Source organism: Oryx dammah, unplaced genomic scaffold, assembly GCF_014754425.2.
Source record: "Oryx dammah isolate SB20612 unplaced genomic scaffold, SCBI_Odam_1.1 HiC_scaffold_29, whole genome shotgun sequence".
In the NCBI taxonomy this organism is placed as follows: Eukaryota; Metazoa; Chordata; class Mammalia; order Artiodactyla; family Bovidae; genus Oryx; species Oryx dammah.
In genome coordinates this window covers 76,880,220-76,905,767 of record NW_024070213.1, presented here as the reverse complement: position 1 = coordinate 76,905,767, position 25,548 = coordinate 76,880,220, and the positions used below count along the sequence as shown (strand labels likewise).

The window sequence follows — 25,548 nt, the reverse complement described above, 5'->3', positions numbered from 1 at the left end:
AAAAAGAGACAAAAGAGGTAGGGAGGGAGCTCCATCCTGGGAAGGAAGTTTTAAAAAGAGAGAAGTTTCCAAACACCAGGAAACACTCTCGCTGCCAAGGCTGTGGCGAGCCTTGGAAGCACAGAGGGCAACATAACAGGGAGGAAAAATAAATAAATAATTAAAACCAACAGATTAGGAGCCCAACGGTAACTCCCCCAGCGGAGAAGCAGCGCAGACGCCTGCATCCGCCACTAGCAAGCGGGGGCTGGGCAGGGAGGTGGGGGCTGCAGTGCTTTTTAAGGGGCCAGAATGCCCTGAGTGTAACCAGAGTGAACTAACTTGGGCTAGCAAACCAGACTGTGGCATAGCTACCACTCGAAAAGCTCTAACACAAGACACCGCCAGGACCGTGCACAGAACAAAGGATGGAACAGAATTAGCCAGCTGCAGAGCATCCCCCTCCGGTGACAGGCAGCCAGAGCCCGAAGGGCCGGAAGGGGGCAATCGCAGCCCCAGAGAGACATTAACTTCCAAACTGCAAGCAAGCTTCTTTGCTAACTAAGACTTCTTGGGGTTCTGGACAGTTACCATCTGCTCAAGAAGAGGCAGCAGTTGTACGCCCAGAAAACTGAGCAGCAGGGACAGGAAAGGCAATAAGTCGCAGCAAACATGCTCACCAAACACCTGAGCTGCTCGGACCTGGGAAGGGCACAAAACGCAGGCTCAACCAAGTCTGTGCCTCTGAGGACTACCTGAGTGGCTGAGCCTGAGCGGCTTAGATGGGGGAGGGGCATGCAGCCCAGGGCCAGCCTCAGATGGTTCCCGGCAGAGCAACCTAGAGCCTGAGTGGTGTGCTCTGTGAGTGAGGCAGGCCCAGCGTGTCTGAGACACTACGAGTACACGTCAGTGTTATTTGTTTGCAGCATCCCTCCCTCCCCACAGACCGACTAAACAAGTGAGCCTAAAAAAAAAAAAAAAAAATGTTCACCACCCGCCCCCTTGTGTCAGGGCAGAAAACAGACACTGAAGAGACCAGCAAACAGAAGAAGCTAAAACAGAGGGAACCGCCTTGGAAGTATAGATCTTGAGAAATATAAGCCAGACCAAGGAACTATTCAAAAGTGAACTGACCCCACACTGTCCACAACAACACCAGAGAAAGTCCCAGATATACCTTTACCATTTTTACGATCATTCTTTTTTTTGTTTTGTTTTTTTCTTCTTTTTTTATTTTAACATTTTTAAATTTTTAAGTTCTCTATTTCTCCTTTAATTTTTATTTTTATAACCTACTATTACCTTAAAAAAAAAGACCCTATCTAGGCATCAGCGAACTAAAATGGACTGGAATGGGTGAATTTAACTCAGATGACCATTATATCTACTACTGTGGGCAGGAATCCCTCAGAAGAAATGGAGTAGCCATCATGGTCAACAAAAGAGTCCGAAATGCAGTACTTGGATGCAATCTCAAAAGACAGAATGATCTCTGTTCATCTCCAAGGCAAACCATTCAATATTACAGTTATCCAAGTCTATGCCCCAACCAGTAATGCTAAAGAAATTGAAGTTGAACGGTTTTATGAAGACCTACAAGATCTTTTAGAAGTAACACCCAAAATAGATGTCCTTTTCATTATAGGGGACTGGAATGCAAAAGTAGGAAGTAAAGAAACACCTGGAGTAACAGGCAAATTTGGCCTTGGAATGCAGAATGAAGCAGGGCAAAGATTAATAGAATTTTGCTAAGAAAATGCACTGGCCATAGCAAACACCCTCTTCCAACAACACAAGAGAAGACTCTACACATGGACATCACCAGATGGTCAACACCAAAATCAGATTGATTATATTCTTTGCAGCCAAAGATGGAGAAGCTCTATACAGTCAACAAAAACAAGACCGGGAGCTGACTGCAGCTCAGATCATGAACTCCTTATTGCCAAATTCAGACTTAAATTGAAGAAAGTAGGGAAAACTGCTAGACCATTCAGGTATGACCTAAATCAAATTCCTTATGATTATACAGTGGAAGTGAGAAATAGATTTAAGGGTCTAGATCTGATAGATAGAGTGCCTGATGAACTATGGAATGAGGTTCATGACATTGTACAGGAGACAGGGATCAAGACCATCCCCATGGAAAAGAAATGCAAAAAAGCAAAATGGCTGTCTGGGGAGGTCTTACAAATAGCTGTGAAAAGAAGAGAGGCGAAAAGCAAAGGAGAAAAGGAAAGATATAAGCATCTGAATGCAGAGTTCCAGAGAATAGCAAGAAGAGATAAGAAAGCCTTCTTCAGCAATCAATGCAAAGAAATAGAGGGAAAGAACAGAATGGGAAAGACTAGAGACCTCTTCAAGAAAATTAGAGATACCAAGGGAACATTTCATGCAAAGATGGGCTCGATAAAGGACAGAAATGGTATGGACCTAACAGAAGCAGAAGATATTAAGAAGAGGTGGCAAGAATACATGAAACAACTGTACAAAAAAGATCTTCACGATCCAGATAATCATGATGATGTGATCACTAATCTAGAGCCAGACATCTTGGAATGTGAAGTCAAGTGGGCCTTAGAAAGCTTCAGTACAAACAAAGCTAGTGGAGGTGATGGAATTCCAGTTGAGCTGTTTCAAATCCTGAAAGAGGATGCTGTAAAAGTGCTGCACTCAATATGCCAGCAAATTTGGAAAACTCAGCATTGGCCACAGGACTGGAAAAGGTCAGTTTTCATTCCAATCCCAAAGAAAGGCAATGCCAAAGAATGCTCAAACTACCACACAATTGCACTCATCTCACATGCTAGTAAAGTAATGCTCAAAATTCTCCAAGCCAGGCTTCAGCAATACGTGAACTGTGAACTCCCTGATGTTCAAGCTGGTTTTAGAAAAGGCAGAGGAACCAGAGATCAAATTGCCAACATCTGCTGGATCATGGAAAAAGCAAGAGAGTTCCAGAAAAACATCTATTTCTGCTTTATTGACTATGCCAAAGCCTTTGACTGTGTGGATAACAATAAACTGTGGACAATTCTGAAAGAGATGGGAATACCAGACCACCTGACCTGCCTCTTGAGAAATCTGTATGCAGATCAGGAAGCAACAGTTAGAACTGGACATGGAACAACAGACTGGTTCCAAATAGGAAAAGGAGTACGTCAAGGCTGTATATTGTCACCATGCTTATTTAACTTATATGCAGAGTACATCATAAGAAATGCTGGATTGGAAGAAACACAAGCTGGAATCAAGATTGCCGGGAGAAATATCAATCACCTCAGATATGCAGACGACATCACCCTGATGGCAGAAAGTGAAGAGGAGCTAAAAAGCCTCTTGAGGAAAGTGAAAGAGGAGAGTGAAAAAGTTGGCTTAAAGCTCAACATTCAGAAAACTAAGATCATGGCATCTGGTCCCATCACTTCATGGGAAATAGATGGGGAAACAGTAGAAACAGTGTCAGACTTTATTTTGGAGGGCTCCAAAATCATTGCAGATGGTGACTGCAGCCATGAAATTAAAAGATGCTTACTCCTTGGAAGAAAAGTTATGACCAATCTAGATAGTATATTCAAAAGCAGAGACATTACTTTGCCGACTAAGGTCCGTCTAGTCAAGGCTATGGTTTTTCCTGTGGTCATGTATGGATGTGAGAGTTGGACTGTGAAGAAGGCTGAGTGCCAAAGAATTGATGCTTTTGAACTGTGGTGTTGGAGAAGACTCTTGAGAGTCCCTTGGACTGCAAGGAGATCCAATCAGTCCATTCTAAAGGAGATCAACCCTGGGATTTCTTTGGAAGGAATGATGCTAAAGCTGAAGCTCCAGTACTCTGGCCACCTCATGCGAAGAGCTGACTCATTGGATAAGACTCTGATGCTGGGAGGGATTGGGGGTAGGAGGAGAAGGGGACAAACGAGGATGAGATGGCTGGATGGCATCACTGACTCGATGGACGTGAGTCTGAGTGAACTCCGGGAGATGGTGATGGACAGGGAGGCCTGGCGTGCTGCGATTCATGGGGTCGCAAAGAGTCAGACACGACTGAGCGACTGAACTGAACTGAACTGCTGTTGTTTTTCAATAATTCTTGTGACTTTGTTTTTCTTTTCTTTCTTCTTCTTCTTTTCTTTAATATTGTATTTTTTAAAATCCAACCTCTACTCTAGATTTTTAATCTTTGCTTTTTATTTGTTTTCAATTTTATACCTTTAAAAACCCAATCATCAGTACCCATTTTTACTTGAGAGTGAGATTACTGGCTTGACCACTCTCTCCTCTTTTGGACTCTCGTTTTTCTCCACCAGGTTGCCTCTGTCTCCTCCATCCCCCTTCTCTTCTCTACCCAACTCTGTGAATCTCTGTGTGTCCCAGACAGTGGAGAACACTTAGGGAACTGGTTACTGGTTGGATCTGTCTCTTTCCTTTTCATTTCCCTCTTTTATCCTCCTGGCCACCTCTGTCTCCTTCCTCCCTCTCCTCTGTATAACTCCATGAACATCTCTGAGTGGTCCAGACAGTGGAGCGCACATAAGGAAGTGATTACTGGCTAGCTTGCTCTCTCCTCTTCTGATCCCACCCCATCTCATTCCAGTCACCTATAACTCCCCCCTCCCTCTTATCTTCTCCATGTTACCCAGTGAACCTCTCTGGGTGTCCCTCAATGTGGAGAAACTCTTAATCTCTAACCTAGATGTTTTATCATCAGTGCTGTATAGATGGAGAAGTCTTGAGGCTACTGTAAAAATAAAACTGAAAACCAGAAGCAGGAGGGTTAAGTCTAAATTCTGAGAACATCAGACGACTCCTGACTCCAGGGAACATTAATCGATAGGAGCTCATCAAACGCCTCCATACCTACACTGAAACCAAGCACCACCCAAGGGCCAACAAGTTCTGGAGCAAGACATACCACGCAAATTCTCCAGCAACACAGGAACACACCCCTGAGCTTCAATATACAGGCAGCTCAAAGTTACTCCAAAACCACTGACATCCCATAACTCATTACTGGACACTTCATTGCACTCCAGAGAGAAGAAATACAGCTCCAGCCACCAGAATTCCGACACAAGCTTCCCTAATCAAGAAACCTTGACAAGCCACTGATACAACCCCATCCACAGCAGGGAAACTCCATAGTAAAGAGAACTCCACAAATTGCCAGAATACAGAAAGGCCACCCCAAACGCAGTATTTTAATCAAGATGAAGAGACAGAGGAATACCCAGCAGGTAAAGGAACAAGATAAATGCCCACCAAACCAAACAAAAGAGGAAGAGATAGGGAATCTACCTGATAAAGAATTCCAAATAATGACAGTGAAAATGATCCAAAATCTTGAAGTCAAAATGAAATCACAGATAAATAGCCTGGAGACAAGGATTGAGAAGATGCAAGAAAGGCTTAACAAGGACCTAGAAGAAATAAAAAAGAGTCAAATTATAATGAATAATGCAATAAATGAGATCAGAGACACTCTGGAGGCAACAAAAAGTAGAATAATGGAAGCAGAAGATAGGATTAGTGAAATAGAAGATAGAATGGTAGAAATAAATGAATCAGAGAGGGAAAAGAAAACTAGTTAAAAGAAATGAGGATGATCTCAGAGACCTCTAGGACAATATGAAATGCTCCAACATTTTAATTATAGGAGTCCCAGAAGAAAAAGATAAAAAGAAAGACCATGAGAAAATACTTGAGGAGATAATAGTTGAAAACTTCCCTAAGATGGGGAAGGAAATAATCACCCAAGTCCAAGAAACCCAGAGAGTCCCAAACAGGATAAACCCAAGGCAAAACACCCCAAGACACATACTAATCAAATTAACAAAGATCAAACATAAAGAACAAATATTAAAAGCAGCAAGGGAAAAACAACAAATAACACACAAGGGGATTCCCATAAGGGAGTTTCAATAGAAACTCTTCAGGCCAGGAGGGAATGGCAAGACATATTTAAAGTGATGAAAGAAAATAACCTACACCCCAAATTACTGTACCCAGCAAGGATCTCATTCAAATATGAAGGAGAAATCAAAAGCCTTACAGATAAGCAAAAGCTGAGCGAATTCAGCATCACCAAACCAGCTCTCCAACAATTGCTAAAGGATATTCTCTAGACAGGAAACACAAAAAGGGTGTATAAACCCGAACCCAAAACAATAAAGTAAATGGCAATGGGATCATACTTATCAATAATTACCTTAAAGGTAAATGGGTCGAATGCCCCAACCAAAAGACAGACTGGCTGAATGGATACAAAAACAAGACTCCTATATATGTTGTCTACAAGAGACCCACCTCAAAACAAGGGACAGATACAGAATGCAAGTAAAGGGCTGGAAAAAGATATTCCATGCAAATAGAGACCAAAAGAAAGCAGGAGTAGCTATACTCATATCCGATAAAATAGACTTTAAAACAAAGGCTGTGAAAAGAGACAAAGAAGGCCACTACATAATGATCAAAGGATAAATCCAAGAAGTAGATATAACAATTATAAATATATATGCACCCAACATAGGAGCACCGCAATATGTAAGACAAATGCTAACAAGTATGAAAGGGGAAATTAACAATAACACAATAAGAGTGGGAGACTTTAATACCCCACTCACACCTATGGACAGATCAACTAAACAGAAAATTAACAAAGAAACACAAACTTTAAATGATACAATAGACCTTTAAATAAACTTTAAATGATACAATAATTGGACCTAATTGATATCTATAGGACATTTCACCCTAAAACAATGAATTTCACCTTTTTCTCAAGTGCTCATGGAATCTTCTCCAGGAGAGACCACATCCTGAGCCATAAATCTAGCCTTGATAAATTCAAAAAAATTGAAATCATTCCAAGCATCTTTTCTAACCATAATGCATTAAAATTAGATCTCAATTACAGGAGAAAAACTATTAAAAATTCCAACATATGGAGGCTGAACAACACGCTTCTGAATAACCAACAAATCACAGAAGAAATCAAAAAAGAAATCAAAATATGCATAGAAAAGAATGAAAATGAAAACACAACAACCCAAAACCTGTGGGACACTATAAAAGCAGTGCTAAGGGGAAAGTTCATAGCAATACAGGCATACCTCAAGAAACAAGAAAAAAGTCAAATAAAAAACCTAACTCTACACCTAAAGCAACTAAAAAAGGAAGAAATGGAGACCCCAGGGTTAGTAGAAGGAAAGAAATCTTAAAAATTAGGGCAGAAATAAATGCCAAAGAAACAAAAGAGACCATAGCAAAAATCAACAAAACAAAAAGCTGATTATTTGGAAGGATAAATATAATTGACAAAGCATTAGCCAGACTCATCAAGAAACAAAGGGAGAAAAATCAAATCAATAAAATTAGAAATGAAAATGGAGAGATCACAACAGACAACACAGAAATACAAAGGATCATAAGAGACTACTATCACAAATTATATGCCAATAAACTGGACAACATGGAAGAAATGGACAAATTCTTAGAAAATTACAACTTGCCAAAACTGAACCAGGAAGAAATAGAAAATCTTAAAAGACCCATCACAAGCACGGAAATTGAAACTGTAATCAGAAATCTTCCATCAAACAAAAGCCCAGGTCCAGACAGCTTCACAGCTGAATTCTACCAAAAAATTCGAGAAGGGCTAACACCTATCCTACTCAAGCTCTTCCAGAAAATTGCAGAGGAAGGTAAACTTCCAAACTCATTCTATGAGGCCACCATCACCCTAATACCAAAACCTGACAAAGATGCCACAAGGAAAGAAAACTACAGGTCGATATCAATGAGAACATAGATGCAAAAACCCTTAACAAAATTCTAGCAATCAGAATCCAGCAACACATTAAAAAGATCATACACCATGACCAAGTGGGCTTTATCCCAGGGATGCAAGGATTCTTCAATATCCGCAAATCAATCAACGTAATTCACCACATTAACAAATTGAAAAATAAAAGCCATATGATTATCTCAATAGATGCAGAGAAGGCCTTTGACAAAATTCAACATCCATTTACGATAAAAACTTTCCAGAAAGCAGGAAGAGAAGGAACATACCTCAACATAATAAAAGCTATATATGACAAACCCACAGCAAACATTATCCTCAATGGTGAAAAATTGAAAGCATTTCCCCTAAAGTCAGAAACAAGACAAGGGTGCCCACTTTCACCGCTACTATTCAACATATTTCTGGAAGTTTTGGCCACAGCAATCAGAGCAGAAAAAGAAATAAAAGGAATCCAAACTGGAAAAGAAGAATTCACTGTTTGCAGATGACATGATCCTCTACATAGAAAACCCTAAAGACTCCACTAGAAAATTACTAGAGCTAAACAATGATTATAGTAAAGTTGCAGGATATAAAATCAACATGCAGAAATCCCTTGCATTCCTATACACTAATAATGAGAAAGTAGAAAAAGAAATTAAGGAAACAATTCCATTCACCATTGCAACAAAAAGAATAAAATACTTGGGAACATATCTACCTAAAAAGACAAAAGACCTATATATATAAAACTATAAAACACTGATGAAAGAAATCAAAGAGGACACTAATAGATGGAGAAATATACCATGTTCGATCCCTGGGTTGGGAAGATCTCCTGGAGAAGAAAATGGGAACTCACTCCAGTACTCTTGCCTGGAGAATCCCATGGATGGAGGAGCCTGGTAAGCTACAATACATGGGGTCACAAAGAGTCAGATACGACTGAGCAACTTCACTTTCACCATGTTCATGGATCGGAAGAATCAATATAGTGAAAATAAGTATACTACCCAAAGCAATCTACAGATTCAATGCAATCCCTATCAAGCTACCAGAGGTAATTTTTACAGAGCTAGAACAAATAATTTCACAATTTGTATAGAAATACAAACAACCTCGAATAGCCAAAGCAATCTTGAGAAAGAAGAATGGAACTGGAGGAATCAACCTGCCTGACTTCAGGCTCTATTACAAAGCCACAGTCATCAAGACAGTATGGTACTGGCACAAAGACAGAAATATAGATCAATGGAACAAAATAGAAAGCCCAGAGATAAATCCACACACATTTATCTTTGACAAAGGAGGCAAGAATATACAATGAATTAAAGACAATCTCTTTAACAAGTGGTACTGGGAAAACTGGTCAACCACTTGTAAAAGAATGAAACTAGAACACTTTCTAACACCACTCACAAAAATAAACTCAAAATGGATTAAAGATCTAAATGTAAGACCAGAAGCTATAAAACTCCTAGAGGAGAACATAGGCAAAACACTCTCCAACATAAATCACAGCAGGATCCTCTATGATCCACCTCCCAGAACACTGGAAATAAAAGCAAAAATAAACAAATGGGATCTAATTAAAATTAAAAGCTTATGCACAACAAAGGAAACTATAAGCAAGGTGAAAAGACAGCCTTCAGAATGGGAGAAAATAACAGTAAGTGAAGCAACTGACAAACAACTAATCTCAAAAATATACAAGCAACTTATGCAGCTCAATTCCAGAAAAAGAAATGACCCAATCAAAAAATGGGCCAAAGAACTAAACAGACATTTCTCCAAAGAAGACATACGGATGGCTAACAAACACAGAAAAAGATGCTCAACATCACTTATTATCAGAGAAATGCAAATCAAGACCACAATGAGGTACCATTTCACACCAGTCAGAATGGCTGCGATCCAAAAGTCTACAAGCAATAAATGCTGGAGAGGATGTGGAGAAAGGGGAACCCTCTTACACTGTTGGTGGGAATGTAAACTAGTATAGCCACTATGGAGAACAGTGTGCAGATTCCTTAAGAAACTGCAAATAGAACTGCCTTATGACCCAGTAATCCCACTGCTGGGCATATACACCGAGGAAACCAGAATTGAAAGAGACACGTATACCTCAATATTTATCACAGAACTGTTTATAATAGCCAGGACATGGAAGCAACCTAGATGTCCATCAGCAGACGAATGGATAAGAAAGCTGTGGTACATATGCACAATGGAGTATTACTCAGCCATTAGAAAGAATACATTTGAATCAGTTCTAATGAGGTGGATGAAACTGGAGCTGATTACACAGAGTGAAGTAAGCCAGAAAGAAAAACATCAATACAGTATACTAACACATATATATATGGAATTTAGAAAGATGGTAATGATAACCCCGTATGTGAGACAGCAAGAGACACAGTTGTAAAGAACAGACTTTTGGACTCTGTGGGAGAGGGAGAGGGTGGGATGATTTGGGAGAATGGCATTGAAACATGTATACTATCATGTAAGAAATGAATCGCTAGTCTAGGTTCGATACAAGATACAGGACACTTGGGGCTGGTGCACTGGGATGACCCAGAGAGATGATATGGGGAGGGTGGTGGGAGGGCGGTTCAGGGTTGGGAACACATGTACACCCATGGTGGATTCATGTCAATGTATGGCAAAACCAATACAGTATTGTAAAGTTAAAAATAAAAAGTAAAAATAATAATAAATAAAAGATAATTGCTCCTTGGAAGGAAAGCTGACAAACCTAGACAACAATTTTAAAAGCAGAAATATCACTTTGCTGACAAAGGTCTATATATTCAAAGCTATGGTTTTTCTAACAGTCATGTACAGATGTGAGAGCTGGACCATAACCAAGGCTGTTGTTGTTTAGTTGCTCACCATGTCCGACTCTCTGCAACCACATGGACTACAGCCTGCCAGGCTTCTCTATCCATGGGGTTTTCTAGGCAAGTAACAGGAGTGGATTGCCATTTCCTTCTCCACGGGTTCTTAATGACCCAAGAATGGAACCCATATCTCCTTCATTGGCAGGTGATTTCTTTTACCAATGAGTCATCACGGAATGAAGGCTGAGCCCCAAAGAATTGATGCTTTCAAACTGTGGTGCTAGAGAAGACTGTTGAAACTGTCTTGGACAGCAAGATATTTTTTCCAGGTGGCGAGAGTGGTAAAGAACCTCCTGCTAAAGGAGGATACACAAGAGATGCAGGTTTAATCCCTGGGTCCAGAAGGTTCCCTGAAGAAGGGCCTAGCAACTCACTCAAGTATGCTTGTCTAGAGAATCCCATGGACAGAGGAGCCTGGTGGTCTTCAGTCCACAGGTTCACAAAGAGTTGGCCAGCAAGGAAATGAAACCAGTCAATCCTAAAGAAAATCAACCCTGAATATTCACTGGAAAGACTGATACTGAAGCTGAAGCTCCAATACGCTGGCCACCTGATGCGAAGAGCTGACTCACTAGAAAAGACCCTGATGCTGGTACAGATTGAGGACAGGAGGAGAAGCAGGCAAGAGAGGATGATATAGTTGGATAGCATCATCAACTCAATGAACATGAGTTTGAGCAAAGTCTGAAACATAGTGAAGCCTGGCACGCCAAGGTCCATGTGGTCGAAAAGAGTCCAACATGACTGAGCCACTGAATAGCAACAACAACATAAAAACTGACAATCCCGTACCCTGGTGCCTCTCTTGCCTTCCAAGATGATCCACACTTTGTCTGTGGAGTGTGTTTCTCTCTGAATAAACCTTCTTTTACTTTAAAGAAAAAAAATGCTACATTAAAATATAAGGTAAGAAAATGATGCTTGTGATTTCTGGAGACCATAATATGACAGTATGTGCATAATATGATATAATATGCAGAATGGATATGTCTCATTTTACATAATAACCTTAACTCATATTGTTTTACAGGGTCAAAAAGAGACACTACAAAATTTTTAAGTATTTAAGTGTTAACAATCAATAAACTATGAAGAAAGAAAAATGAATTTCAGTAGTTAAAGGTTTAAACTCATGTACCAATCAGAACCCTCCTACACTGTTGGTGGAAATGTAAATGGTACAACCACTAGGTAGAAGAGTGTGGAGGTTCGTTAAAAGTACTAAAAGTAGAGCTACCATATGATTCAGTAATTCCATTCCTACACTGATATCTGGAGAAAATCAAAACTTGAAGAGATACATGTACCCCAATGTTCATTGCAACACTATTTACAATAGCCAAGACATGGTATCAACCTAAATGTCCATTGATAGACAAATGGATAAAGAAGATGCAGGACGTATATACAATGAAATATTACTCAGCAATAAAAAATAGAATGAAATATAGCCATTTGCAGCAACACCAGATGTACCTAGAGATTACCATACTAAGTCAAAGACAAATGTCATATCACTTATATGTGGAATCTAATTAAAAAAAAAAATAACATAAATGGACTTATTTATTAAAAATAAGACAACAGAACTTATTTACAGATATCAAAAACAAACTCATGACTACCAAAGGGAAAATGTGGCAGGGAGGGTTAAAGCAGGAGCTTGGGATGAACATTCACACACTACTATATGTAAAATAGATAACCAACAAGGACCTACTGTTTAGCACAGGGAACTCTACTCCAACAAAATTAAAATTTTTTTAATTAAAAAAAATTTTTTAATTAAAAATAATATATATGTGTATAAATATATATGTGTGTGTGTGTATATATATATATATATATATATATATGTTTAAAAAAAGAGTAAGAAAGTATGCTGTATCAAGAAGAGTGCAACAAAGAACTCCAGCAGCACCAAAGTCCTTATCTGAAACTCTTGGAGCTACAATCATTTACGGATTTATACTTTTTAATATTTAAGAAAGTTAGTAATAATGCATATAACAAATTACACAAACCTTCAGTGGGATCAGAGCCAGCACCCTATACTCAAACATGTTTATATTTCTGCCATGAAACATACACATTCACAGTGAGCATGAGAAATAAGGATCATGAGAGTCAATTCCATTAGGCCAAATTTCACCATGAAATCAGTTATTAAAAAAAAAAATCTTTGGATTTTCAAAGTTATTTGGATTTCCTAGTTACAAAAAAAAAAAAAAAAAAAAAAAAACATGGTTTGTGATCCTAAATCTAGTTTGCCTCATTTTAAGTAAGGGTTAACAGTAGCTAGATTAAAACTTTGTGGTTCCCTTACCACCTCTGTAGTAATTCAATGTTTTTAAGAAATCCAACTTTTAGAAATATAACGACATCAGACATACTCTATGTTTTATAATTTGACTTTTTCCCTATAAAATTACATCAGTTGATTTTTTTGCCCTACTGGATACAATGATCAAAATCACAAATATACTGGTCACAACTATAAATGAACATCTGTTCACAGCGTGATAGGCTACAGTGTTCTCTTGAGTCTCCTGAACTCACAACTGAGGGCAGTGGTTACCCGCCCTGAAGAGAACATTATCAAACAAACCTTGTTACCTACCTGGAGTGCCCTCTGATGTTTTTATCCCCATTCTACAGCAGTACTGAGCAATCCCATAGTCTGCAATCTTGGCGATGATGGCAGCATTAGGATACAAGGTGAAAAGCAACACATTGTGGGGCTTCAAGTCACGGTATATAATCATGGCCGAATGGAGGTATCTGCCATAAAGTGCACAGGAAATTTTATTAAAATGTGCTTATATCATAATATATTTTGGTATTATTTTTTTAAACATACATATTCACTAGGAAAAGCATCAAAATTCTGTGCTAAGTTTTACCTTCAAAGTTAAAAGACACTGTAGAAGAAAATCAAAATATGTAAGCCCAGTTTTACAAAGTTTATGCATTTAAAACAAACTCATTTAAAAGACATGTCAAATTCTGATAAGTAATTTAAACTTTAAGGCACAACCACTTTAAGCAGAACATGTATTTTTTTGAGACTTCTTTTCTGTATACTTTAATAATCACTAAAAGGAATTCTGAATTCCCTCAATATCATGTAAATATTTTAATTGGTTTAAAATGAAAATACATTAAATAAGAATTGATAGTATTTTTTATAACTCTCATTTATTTAACAATTTTAGAAGTTCTTCATAGCCTTTAAAATTCTCTCTCCTTTGATATTAATTTTTTTCTGAATAAAATATTTCCTAATTTTTTGGAAAATGTTTTCTACTTTTTCAAAAGTTAACAAATTAAAATAAAAGACTTTTTTAGCTATTTGTACTGTATCATTTGAAGATGCAATCTACTTTAAACCCAGGTCTACTATGAATTATCAAAGAACAACTTGAATTGAGAGCTGGAGTGAGTAAACCACTGTCTTAGGAAAGGTGATGTGGGGAATTTTAGTCTTTCCTTTTAGAAATTGATCCATTCAACCATTGGCAACCAGAGTTTGACATTCACTGTAGGCGAAGAATAAAAACTAGTTAATATAAAAAAACAAAACCAAGTTTTCCTCTCAACCAGGTCTTGTCCATTTTAGAAACATGGCCAAAGAGCTATCCCTAGTTCTAAAGTAACTCTGTTACCTTTCCTTACCCATCTAAAACATTCAGATTTTTTCCCAGCTCTTTTCACCCTACCCATTGACATCAAATTTGCCATAGTTCTGCACATGACCTCACAACTATATTATGTCCTATCTTGAAATTACAATTTTTCACAGAACTACAAGGCTATATATTGTCACCTTGCTTATTTAACTTATATACAGAGTACATTATGTGAAATGCCAGGCTGGATGAAGCACAAGCTGGAATCAAGATTGCTGGGAGAAATATCAATAACCTCAGATACACAGATGACACCACCCTTATGGCAGAAAGTGAAAAAGACCTAAAGAGCCTCTTGATGAAAGTGAAAGAGGAGAGTGAAAAAGTTGGCTTAAAACTCAACATTCAGAAAACGAAGATCATGGCATCTGGTCCCATCACTTCATGGCAAATAGATGGGGGGGAAATGACAGACTATTTTCTTGGGCTCCAAAATCACTGCAGATGGTGACTGCAGCCATGAAATTAAAAGACGCTTGCTCCTTATAAGAAAAGTTATGACTAATCTAGACTGCATATAAAAAGCAGAGACATTACTTTACCAACAAAGGTCTGTCTAGTCAAAGCTATGGTTTTTCCAGTAGTCATGTATGGATGTGAGAGTTGAACTATTTAAGAAAGCTGAGCAGTGAAGAATTGATGCTTTTGAACTGTGGTGTTGGAGAAGACTCTTGAGAGTCCCTTGGACTGCAAGGAGATCCAACCAGTCCATCCTAAAGGAGATCAGTGTTGAATTGGAAGGACTGATGCTGAAGCTGAAACTCCAATACTTCGGCCAACTGATGCGAAGACTAACTTATTGGAAAAGACCCTAATGTTGGGAAAGATTGAAGGCAGGAGGAGAAGGGGACGACAAAGGATGAGATGGTTGGATGGCATCATCAACTCAATGGACATGAGTTTGACCAAGCTCTGGGAGTTGGTGATGGACAGGGAAGCCTGGCGCGCTGCAGTACATGGGGTCACAAAGAGTAGGACATGACTGAGTGACTGAACTGAACTGAAATTACATTTTTTCACAGAACTTAAGAGAGGTAAATTTAAATCCTTTGTTTGTGGCTTTTGGTATAGGCTCACTGGAGGAGCCTGGTGGGCTGCAGTCCATGGGGTCGTGAAGAGTCAGACACGACTGAGTGACTTCCCTTTCACTTTTCACTTTCATGCATTGGAGAAGGAAATGGCAACCCACTCCAGTGTTCTTGACTGGAGAATCCCAGGGATGGTGGAGCCTGGTGGGCTGCTGTCTATGGGGTTGCACAGAGTCGGACATGTCTGAAGCGACTTAGCAGCAGCAGCAGCACCTTATATTAATAAATATTTGCTCCATTACTGAGTACTAATCACTGCTAGAGGGATTAGGAGCAGAGAGGCAGAAATATCCTGAACTTTCCATTGATTGATGACCTAGAATGTATGTATCATTTAACTTCATCAATAAAAGATTCTTTCTCTTCCAGGATGTAGTTAGAACATTTGACATTAGGCCTATTCCTTTCAGTAGACATATTTTTGGCTGAAAGTAAGAGAGATATACTAATGAAGCTGACCTTAACAATAAGTAATAGGCTTAAAAGAAAAATTTACTGAGGGCTTACTGAAAGGCCATTAGCTACTCTTATCCTATTGAAGAGAAAAGCTGGGAGATTAAGAAGAAAAAAGTTAAAGCCAAGTCATACATTATTGAATAGCATCCAAATCCTTCCTATTGCATGCCTCTTTCAGAATATTTAAAGACTACAGACTCTCTCAGAACACTTTCCAAAGGTTAAAAAAATTAAACTTAATTTTAAATAATGTCAGTGGGAAGGAAAGATTATCTGGATTAGTTAAAATGTTCAATTACAGAATTTAATCTTAAAAGCACAGTTTTAATAGCTTTAAATAGCAGAATAGGTTTAAAAACATAACAAGTACAGATGTTGCCTTGGTAAGAATAATTCAGCTGTAATTTATGTATTATATGACAATGATCATTTTCAAATATTTTATTAAGACAAACTGGCTAAACTCAATTTAGTTATTTTTAAATTGTGATTGTTATCAATGTTGCAAAGAAACTTCTTTGAAACTTACAGTAAACCTTATCTCACCCTAAAGAGAATTATTCTAAGAATAGAATATCATCATTCATTTAACAAATATATATTGGGCACCTATGAGGGACAGTCCCTGGGGATGTAAAGTCATCCTCGTCTCCTTGATCTTTAGAGCCACAATCGAGAGGGAGATATGGGTATTCTAACAAGATTGCAAAAATGTGATACTTCCCTAGCATTTGGTACTACTTCTCTAGTAGTTCCAAAGCAGACTCTCCCACTAGACTATAAGTTTTCAACCTTGATAAGAGCAATATAATCTCTATCTTTCTTTTCCATCTTCAGCAGTCAGTGTAAAGTCCTGCGTGGAGCAAAGTCAAGAAACATGTTTTAGCCAGGTCAGCTCTTCATGGTGTAGTCAGTCATCACGGTGAAGACAGTATGTGAGCAAATTCTAGAGGAATATGAGTTTTCTAGGTGGACAATTTTTTTGATAAGACAGGAATGACAAATGCAAGAATAGACATGGATGCTGATGAGAAGTCAAGTTCTTCAGCATGGTTGGAATGTGGGCGATGGAATAAAAGGAGTCTGGAGAGGCAGGCAAGAGGCATACATAAAGAGTTCTGAGGCTATCACAGGAATTTAGATGTATTCTCCAGATAAATGCTAAGGAGTTTCAAGAATACTTAAATTTTTATTTTGGAATGATATGATATCAGAAATATTCTGATAATTAGCTATAAATATCAGACCAAGACAGCAGTAGTGGCATAAAATAAATTAATCAAGGTTAAAAATAAATTAACCTACTGGACAAAGGAGTACTTACTTTTGAGGGGGAGGGAGTGGTCTGGATGTGACTACAAAGACCTTTGTTGGCAAATGGGATACAAAATAAAAAACAGATTCATGGCGAAACAAGAGAAAATAAATTCAATTTTGAAAATATTGAAACACAAACTTATAGGAAATATAGGTTACTATATCTTCAAAGGTTTAGTTCAATTCAGTTCAGTCACTCAGTCGTGTCCCACTCTTTGTGAGCCCATGGACAGCAGCACGCCAGGCCTCCCAGTGTATCACCAACTCCCAGAGCTTACTCAAACTCATGTCCATTTAGTCGGTGATGCTATCCAACCATCTATACTCTGTTGCTCCCTTCTCCTCCCACTTCCAATCTTTTCCAGCATCAGGTCTTTTCAAATGAGTCAGCTCTTTACATCAGGTGGCCAAAGAACTAGAGTTTCAGCTTCAACATCAGTCCTTCCAATGAATATTCAAGGACCAATTTCCTTTAGGATGGACTGGTTGGATCTTCTTGCAGTCCAAGGGACTCTCAAGAGTCTTCTCCAACACCACAGTTCAAAAGCATCAATTCTTAGGCGCTCAGCTTTATTTATAGTTCAACTCTCAAATTCATACATGACTACTTGAAAAACCATAGCCTTAACTAAACAGATTTTTGTTGGAAAAGTAATATCTCTCTTTTTAATATGCTGTCTAGGTTTGTCATAAGGCAAAAAGATAGTACACTGAAAGATGAACTTCCCAGGTCAGTAAATGCCCAATATGCTACTGGAGATCAGTGGAAAAACAACACTAGAAAGAATGAAGAGATGGAGCCAAAGCAAGAACACCACCCAATTGTGGATGTGACTGGTGATGTAAGTAAAGTCTGATGCAGTAAAGAGCAGTATTTCATAGGAACCTGGAATATTATGTCCATGAATCAAGGCAAATTGGAAGTGGTCAAACAGGAGATGACATGAGTGACCATCAACATTTTAGGAATCAGCAAACTAAAATGGACTGGAATGGGTGAATTTAACTCAGATGACCATTATATCTGCTACTGTGGGCAAGAATCCTTTAGAAGAAATGGAGTGGCTATCATAGTCAACAAAAGAGTCCAAAATGCAGTACTTGGATGCAATCTCAAAAATGACAGAATGACCTCTGTTCGTTTCCAAGGCAAGCCATTCAATATCACAGTAATCCAAGTCTATGCCCTGACCAGTAAGGCTAAAGAAGCTGAAGCTGAACGGTTCTATGAAGACCCACAAGACCTTCTAGAACTAACACACAAAAAAGATGTCCTTTTCATTACAGGGGACTGGAATGGAAAAGCAGGAAGTCAAGAAACACCTGGAGTAACAGGCAAATTTGACCTTGGAGTACAGAATGAAGCAGGGCAAAGGCTAGTAGAGTTTTGCCAAGAGAACGCACTGGTCATAGCAAACACCTTCTTCCAAAAACACAAGAGAAGACTCTATACATCATCACCAGATGGTCAACACTGAAATCAGATTGATTATATTTGCCACCAAAGATGGAGAAGCTCTATACAGTCAGTAAAAATAAGACCAGAAGCTGACTGTGGCTCAGATCTTGAACTCCTTATTGCCAAATTTAGACTTAAATTGAAGAAAGTAGGGAAAACCACTAGACCATTCAGGTATGACCTAAATCAAATCCCTAACGATTATACAGTGGAAGTGATGGGACTAGATCGCACAGACAGAGTGCCTGATGAACTATGGGCGGAGGTTCATGACATTGTACAGGAGGCAGTGATCAAGACCATCCCCAAGAAAAAGAAATGCAAAAAAGCAAAATGGCTGTCTGAGGAGCCCTTAAAAATAGTTGTGAAAAGAAGAGAAGGAAAAAGCAAAGGAGAAAAGGAAAGATATATTCATTTGAATGCAGAGTTCCAAAGAATAGCAAAGAGAGATAAGAAAGCCTTCCTCAGTGATTAGTGCAAAGAAATAGAGGAAAACAATAGAATGGGAAAGACTAAAGATCTCTTCAAGAAAATTAGAGATACCAAGGGAACATTTCATGCAAAGACAGGCTCAATAAAGGACAGAAATGGTATGGACCTAAGAGAAGCAGAAGATATTAAGAAGAGGTGGCAAGAATACACAGAAGAACTGTACCAAAAACATCTTCATGACCCAGATAATCAAGATGACATGATCACTCACCTAGAACCAGACATCCTGGAATGTGAAGTCAAGTGGGCCTTAGCAAGCATCACTATGAACAAAGCTAGGGAAGGTGATGGAATTCCAGTTGAGCTATTTCAAATCCTAAAAGATGATGCTGTGAAAGTGCTGCACTCAATATCTTCAAAGGTAGTCGAGGATTATAATAAAAAGCTCAAAGCGGCAGACAATTTAGAGATACAAGTTAATAGCTGAATATAGAATATGTAAAAGATATGCACAAGATAGAATATATAACATGAAGAAAGTTCTTGGATGTTACTCTAAACAGCTCCATCATTTAAGGGGCTGCAAAATCATGTGACTTTATTGCCTCTTTCTATCTCTGTAGTTATGACTCTATGCTAAAATATATTTGGGAAAGACAAACCCTAATGCTGAGTTTTTTAAATACACTTAGTGCTGGTAGAAGATTGTTAGCTGTTAAAATCTATTAGCCTTTTAGGGCACAGAACCCAGAAGGTACCTTGGCATTATGCTGAAAACAAATCAGGCAAATGATAGGAAAATATGCTGAGATCATTTACTTTATCAGAAACTGCTGGACTTGTTATTTTAAGTAAGGTCTCTAAGAACCAGAGATCAAACTGCCAACATCTGCTGGCTTATCAAAAAAGCAAGAGAGTTTCAGAAAATCGTCTACTTTTGCTTTATTGACTATGCCAAAGCCTTTGACTGTGTGGATCACAACAAACTGGAAAATTCTTCAAGAGATGGGAATACCAGACAACCTGACCTGCCTCCTGAGAAATCTGTATGCAGGTCAAGAAGCAACACTTAGAACTGGACATGGAACAACAGACTGGTTCCAAATCGGAAAAGAAGTACGTCAAGCCTGTATATTGTCACCATGCTTATTTAACTTCTATGTAGAGTACATCATGAGAAATGAATCATGCTGGATGAAGCACAAGCTGGAATCAAGAATGCTGGAAGAAAGATCAACAACCTCAGATATGCAGATGACACCACACTGACGGCAGAAAGCAAAGAACTAAAGAGACTCTTGATGAAAATGAAAGAGTAGAGTGAAAAAGTTGGCTTAAAACTCAACATTCAGAAAACTAAAATCATAGCATCCAGTCCCATCACTTCATGGCAAATAGAAGGGGAAACAATGGAAAAGGTGAGCAACTTTATTTCTTTTGGGCTCCAAAATCACTGCAGATGGTGACTGCAGCCATGAAATTAAAAAATGCTTGCTCCTTGGAAGAAAAGCTATGACCAACCAAAACAGCATATAAAAAGCAGAGACATTAGTTTTCCAACAAAGGTCCGTCTAGTCAAAGCTATGGTTTTTCCAGTAGTCATGTATGGTTGTGAGAATTGGACTATTTAACGAAGATGAGCAGTGAAGAATTGATGCTTTTGAACTGTGGTATTGGAGACGACTCTTAAGAGTTCCTTGGACTGCAAGAGATCCAACTAGTCAATAAAAGAAATCGGTCCTGAATATTCATTGGAAGGACTGATGCTGAAGCTGAAATTCCAATACTCTGGCCACCTGATGCGAAGAACCAACTTATTGGAAAAGACCTTGATGCTGGGAAAGATTGAAGGCAGGAGGAGAAGGGGACAAAGGATGAGATGGTTGGATGGCATCACCAATGTGATGGGCATGAGTTTGAGGGCTCCAGGAGTTGGTGATGGAGAGGGAAGCCTGGTGTGCTGCAGTCCATGAGGTCACAAAGAGTCAGACAAGACTGAGTGAATGAACTGAGCTGAAGAACCAGATAAAGTTATATAAAAGATGAGATCTTTCAAACAGTGATGAATTTTTTAAAAAATCAATTATTCATTTCACAAATAAGTACTCTGAGAATCATGTAGATGATTTAGGAAAAAAAAAAAAAAAAACAGGAACTGGAGTAAGTTAAATTAAGGAAAATGACCAACACAGGTTTTGAAATAGTTAAGACATGGTTGCACTTTTCCTAGATTAATTTAGTACAAGGTTCTCCCTGGTGTTCAAAAGTAGATACAGAAACCCAGATCAAAATGTGCTTTTATGTTTGGAGGGCTTCCCTAGTGGCTCAAAGGGTAAAGAATCTGCCTGCAATGCGGGAGACCAGGGTTTAATCCTCAGGTTGGGAAAATCTCCTGGAGAAGGAAATGGCAAACCACTTCAGAATTTCTGCCTGGAGAATCCCAAGGACAGAGGAGCCTGTCGAGTCACAGTCCATGCGGTTTCAAGGAGTCAGACACAACTGAGCTACAAACACATTTTTGGTAGCTCTAACAGTAAAGAATTTTCCTGCAGTGTGGGAGACCCAGGTTTGATCACTGGGTTGGGAAGATCCCCTCGATAAAGGGATGGCTAGCCACTCCAGTATTCTTGCCTGAAGAACTCCATGGACAGAGGAGTCCAGCAGGCTATAGTCCATGGGGTCACAAACAGTAGGTCACAACTGAGTGACTTTCACTTATCTTATAATAATCTGTTTTTCAATAGCTTATGGACTTTTTCAAGAAAGGAAATCTACTTATTTTATTCTCCTATTATATTCCTTATACAGTATTAATAGTTAAATCCCATATATCAGCAGTTTAATTTATTTGTGAGCAATGTTTCTTTTCCTTACCATTCATTCCATTTAAGTTTTCTGGATACTTCTCAAAAGGAACAGACACTATTTAAGAAGTGAAGGAAGAGAAGGAAATTTGCATCCACTTTGAGGCTACTACACTCCAGGCAGTCTTCCTTCCTTCCTCTTTCCTCCCTCTCTCCTCAATGCCAACACGTATATTGAGGATATGGTATTCTTGGAGCTACAGTACAACTGTGAACAACCTGAAAAGTCCTTATGTCATGGCACGTAGATTGTGGTGGCAAAGATAGACAATAAAAAGCTTTTTAAAGGAAAATATAAAGAATACTAGGCAGTGATAATTGCTACAGGTGCCCAAGAGATATGAGGTAGTCAGGGACTTCCATTCTGAGGAATCTGAGTGAAATAAGTGAGTCAAGAGGCTTTCTGCAGGTTAGACATTTCTGGCTGAGAGAAGAGGGCGTACAGAGCCCCTGGTATATTCCAGAAACCTCAGGAGGGGTGTGGCTAAGCACAGTGACCAGACAGTGTGGTGGGAGAGGTTTGATAACAGGAGAAAGATGTGATCCAGCTTCCATATTAGAACAATCACTCTGGCAGCCATGAGAAGGATGACTCCAAGCTCACTGGAATTGGGAAGGGGTGGAAAAGTGGGGAATCAAGACTTTAATTTGGGATGTCTTCAATTATTACAGACATACTCAGGACACTATACATTAAGTGTTAGACACAGTGTAGAGACTACAAAATAAACAGAGAATTAGAGAAATAAAATCAAATGAAAGTAAGTACATTAAGCAGTGATTTATTCCAGTCTCTATCTCCAAAGGCCATGGCCTTTTCTCTCTGCTGTGCTGCCTCTCCAAGGCTCTGTCTGGGTACCATCCAGCTGCAGGGATGGTGTACCTCGGAGACACACTGTGGTCTTTCAGGACAACCTGACTTAAATAACTTGTTCCTTTCAGAAATCTGACCTCATCTCTCCTCATCAGAATTATCCATGATAACTGAAACCTTCCTTGATACTTTGAAGCCTCACCCGCATGTTTTTAGGGGAGGGAGGTCAGTGCATGGTTAAGATCATGGGCTCTGGAGCAGGACTTCTGGATTCAAACTGTACTTCTGTTAGCTATGAGGTGTGCATGCTTTTCTTACTCTTATTTTATGAAATTACAAAGTCTGAACAGGGACATGGTAGTTTTACACTCAAATAGTGTGTGAAATATTACCAGGACACATTGTTACAGGGAAGCGCCGTCCTCAAAGTCTGAGAGCAAGTTTGGGCTCATATTCATTATGCACTGAAGAGAAAACAGCATGACCTAATCAATTACCTCAAGCCATCGGCCACATGTAGCACGATTCTGTGCTGCAGCGTTCTGGTAAGACTGGTTTTGTCTTGCTGAAGCAGGCGGTCCAGGGAACCCTTGGAGGCTAATTCCATCACCAACATTCGAGGACGAATCCCAGCTGCCAGCAAAGATATTAAGCTGGGATGGTGGAGGTGGCAGAGCACCACCAGCTCCTACAAAGTCAAAAATCATTTAAGAGTAAATAGACCATCAGTTCTTACGCAAATGCCTCCTTCCATAAGTCCGTCAACACTTGGAGAATGGTTTTCCCTGAGTGACTGGATTACAGCAAACTTTCCATTTCTTCTTTGAGCTTATTTATATTTTCCACGTGTTCAGAATTAAACCACTGGTTTTGCAACTACACTGTGAATTAAACATTTAAGTTCTCCTTTTCTGTTTGCTTTGCTTTATCAGAACATTTAATGCTGGGACAATACATACACAGTGGCAACATTAATAGTTCATGTCAGTCTTACCTACTGAATCTTCCTTAGCCATAGATTCCTGAGCAGCCACTACTGATCAACTGCACTTGGCATCTGAGGAACAGCTTGCCTAATATCTCTGGTTTGATGACTAGAAAGGTTTACGGAGAAGAGTATCTAAGTCTACAGAAATATCTGGCATTGCCTCCCACCTAAAAACTCTCTATTGACTTCCTGTTACTTTTAGATTGAGATCCCATGCACTTACACAGCCTTCATGGCCTGACCTGATCGCTCAAACCTCATCTCCTTTTTCTCTCCACCTTGTTCACCATCTTTCCGTAACACCTATGTTATTAAATCCCCAAAAGCCCAATCCCAGCATACACCCAGCTTCTTCCTTCCAGCCACAGGGTATTTGCCCTTGCTGATCCCTCTGCCTAGAAATCTCTTCAACCTTCACATAGCTAAAGTTTTCTTGCCATTCAGACCTTAGCTTAAAACTCTTACTTCTTCAGAGTGATTGGCCCTGGTAATCCCCAGGTGCAACAATCTCTTTCTAATCCAAGAAGTTAGCTGGAACAGAGAGGTCTCTATCCTGATTCTAGGCCATATCACATGAGACTTTATAATCTCTTTCATGATATGGTTGTTTTTGAATTCTATACACATATTATTCTGTATATTTCACTCTACTCTGAAACTATATTTACTTGAAATTTATTGCTTCTGTGGTATTAATTCATCTTTTAAACTATGATTTCAGCAGCAGCTCTGCTTCTTAACAACTGACTTCAAAGTGGGGAGTATCAGTGCCAACTGCATTTATCAGGAAACTGAAGTATGAAGAATTCTGCAAGCTGAAGAATAAAGGCTCAGCGCCCTAAGAGGAGATTTTTAAGAACACAGGCTTCAAACTGCAATCATACTTCCAGAGTAGATAAAAATCTTTTTTTTTTTTTCCTTCTATGTCTGATTAGCTCAGTTGGCTAAAATTGATGAGAACAAGTCAATTTAGCTCTGTTTTCTTTCATAGGCACAGACAGAAGCCTAATCCAAATTTCCTATTCTAGAGAAACAGCTCACTGATTGCAGACAGCAAGGAGCAAAAGACTGTAACAGATCAGCCCTGATTCATAACCACAGGTAGAATGACCCTCAAAATGTAGCACTGAACACTGAAGTGTTTTTCTATTTTTTTTTTAAGAAACACATTACATATACCCTTTCTATTTCTATTATTTCCTTGGTTCATCTAGCTGCCCATACACTAATCAGTCCAACATGCTTTTCTAGTGTTCTGATTTCCAACAAGGTTTCCTGAGCACGTTACATAAAATTTGAAACATGTTGAAGACTAATAATCAAGACTGAAAAGTCAATTTATACAACAAACTGCTTACAGACAGAAAAGAGATTGTGCCCAGATTTGGTTCACTGACTTACAAAATACTATATACAAAATGTTTATTAGTTTATTCCTAGAGCTACTGTGTAACTTTTGGTACTAAAAATTACTTCAGGACATTTTACACAGACATGACATTTTTTCATTATTCAGAGAAACTAGTATATTAAAACTGTACTTTTTGTTTACATTAGTTATTTAGATTCAGATCTAGGCACAATTTTTTTTAAAATAAATCAAGAAAAATAAGAATGAATAGACTGAAAAATACAGTTGAGTTCTGATGTAAGATTGCAGAATCCACACTGGATTTTATCTATCTTCACTGTGTCTCTCTCACTCATCCCTACTGTTAGGAAAGACTGAGAAAAAAAGCAATAAATCCCCATCAGTATTCAAAACAAGGGCAATGG

The 25,548-nt window shown here is 38.8% G+C and overlaps 1 protein-coding gene across 2 annotated transcripts in view; it reads right to left on the bottom strand.

The window, feature by feature from the left end:
* Positions 1-25,548, bottom strand: part of LRRK2 (leucine rich repeat kinase 2) — a 223,726-nt gene that overhangs the window by 57,984 nt on the left and 140,194 nt on the right. For both annotated transcript variants that reach the window (XM_040233495.1, XM_040233496.1), the window contains exons 40-41: positions 23,282-23,472; positions 13,286-13,446 (exon numbers count right to left, since the gene is read on the bottom strand). In XM_040233495.1, coding sequence (XP_040089429.1) covers positions 13,286-13,446; positions 23,282-23,472 — 352 coding nt within the window. The remainder of the gene's footprint in view (positions 1-13,285; positions 13,447-23,281; positions 23,473-25,548) is intronic.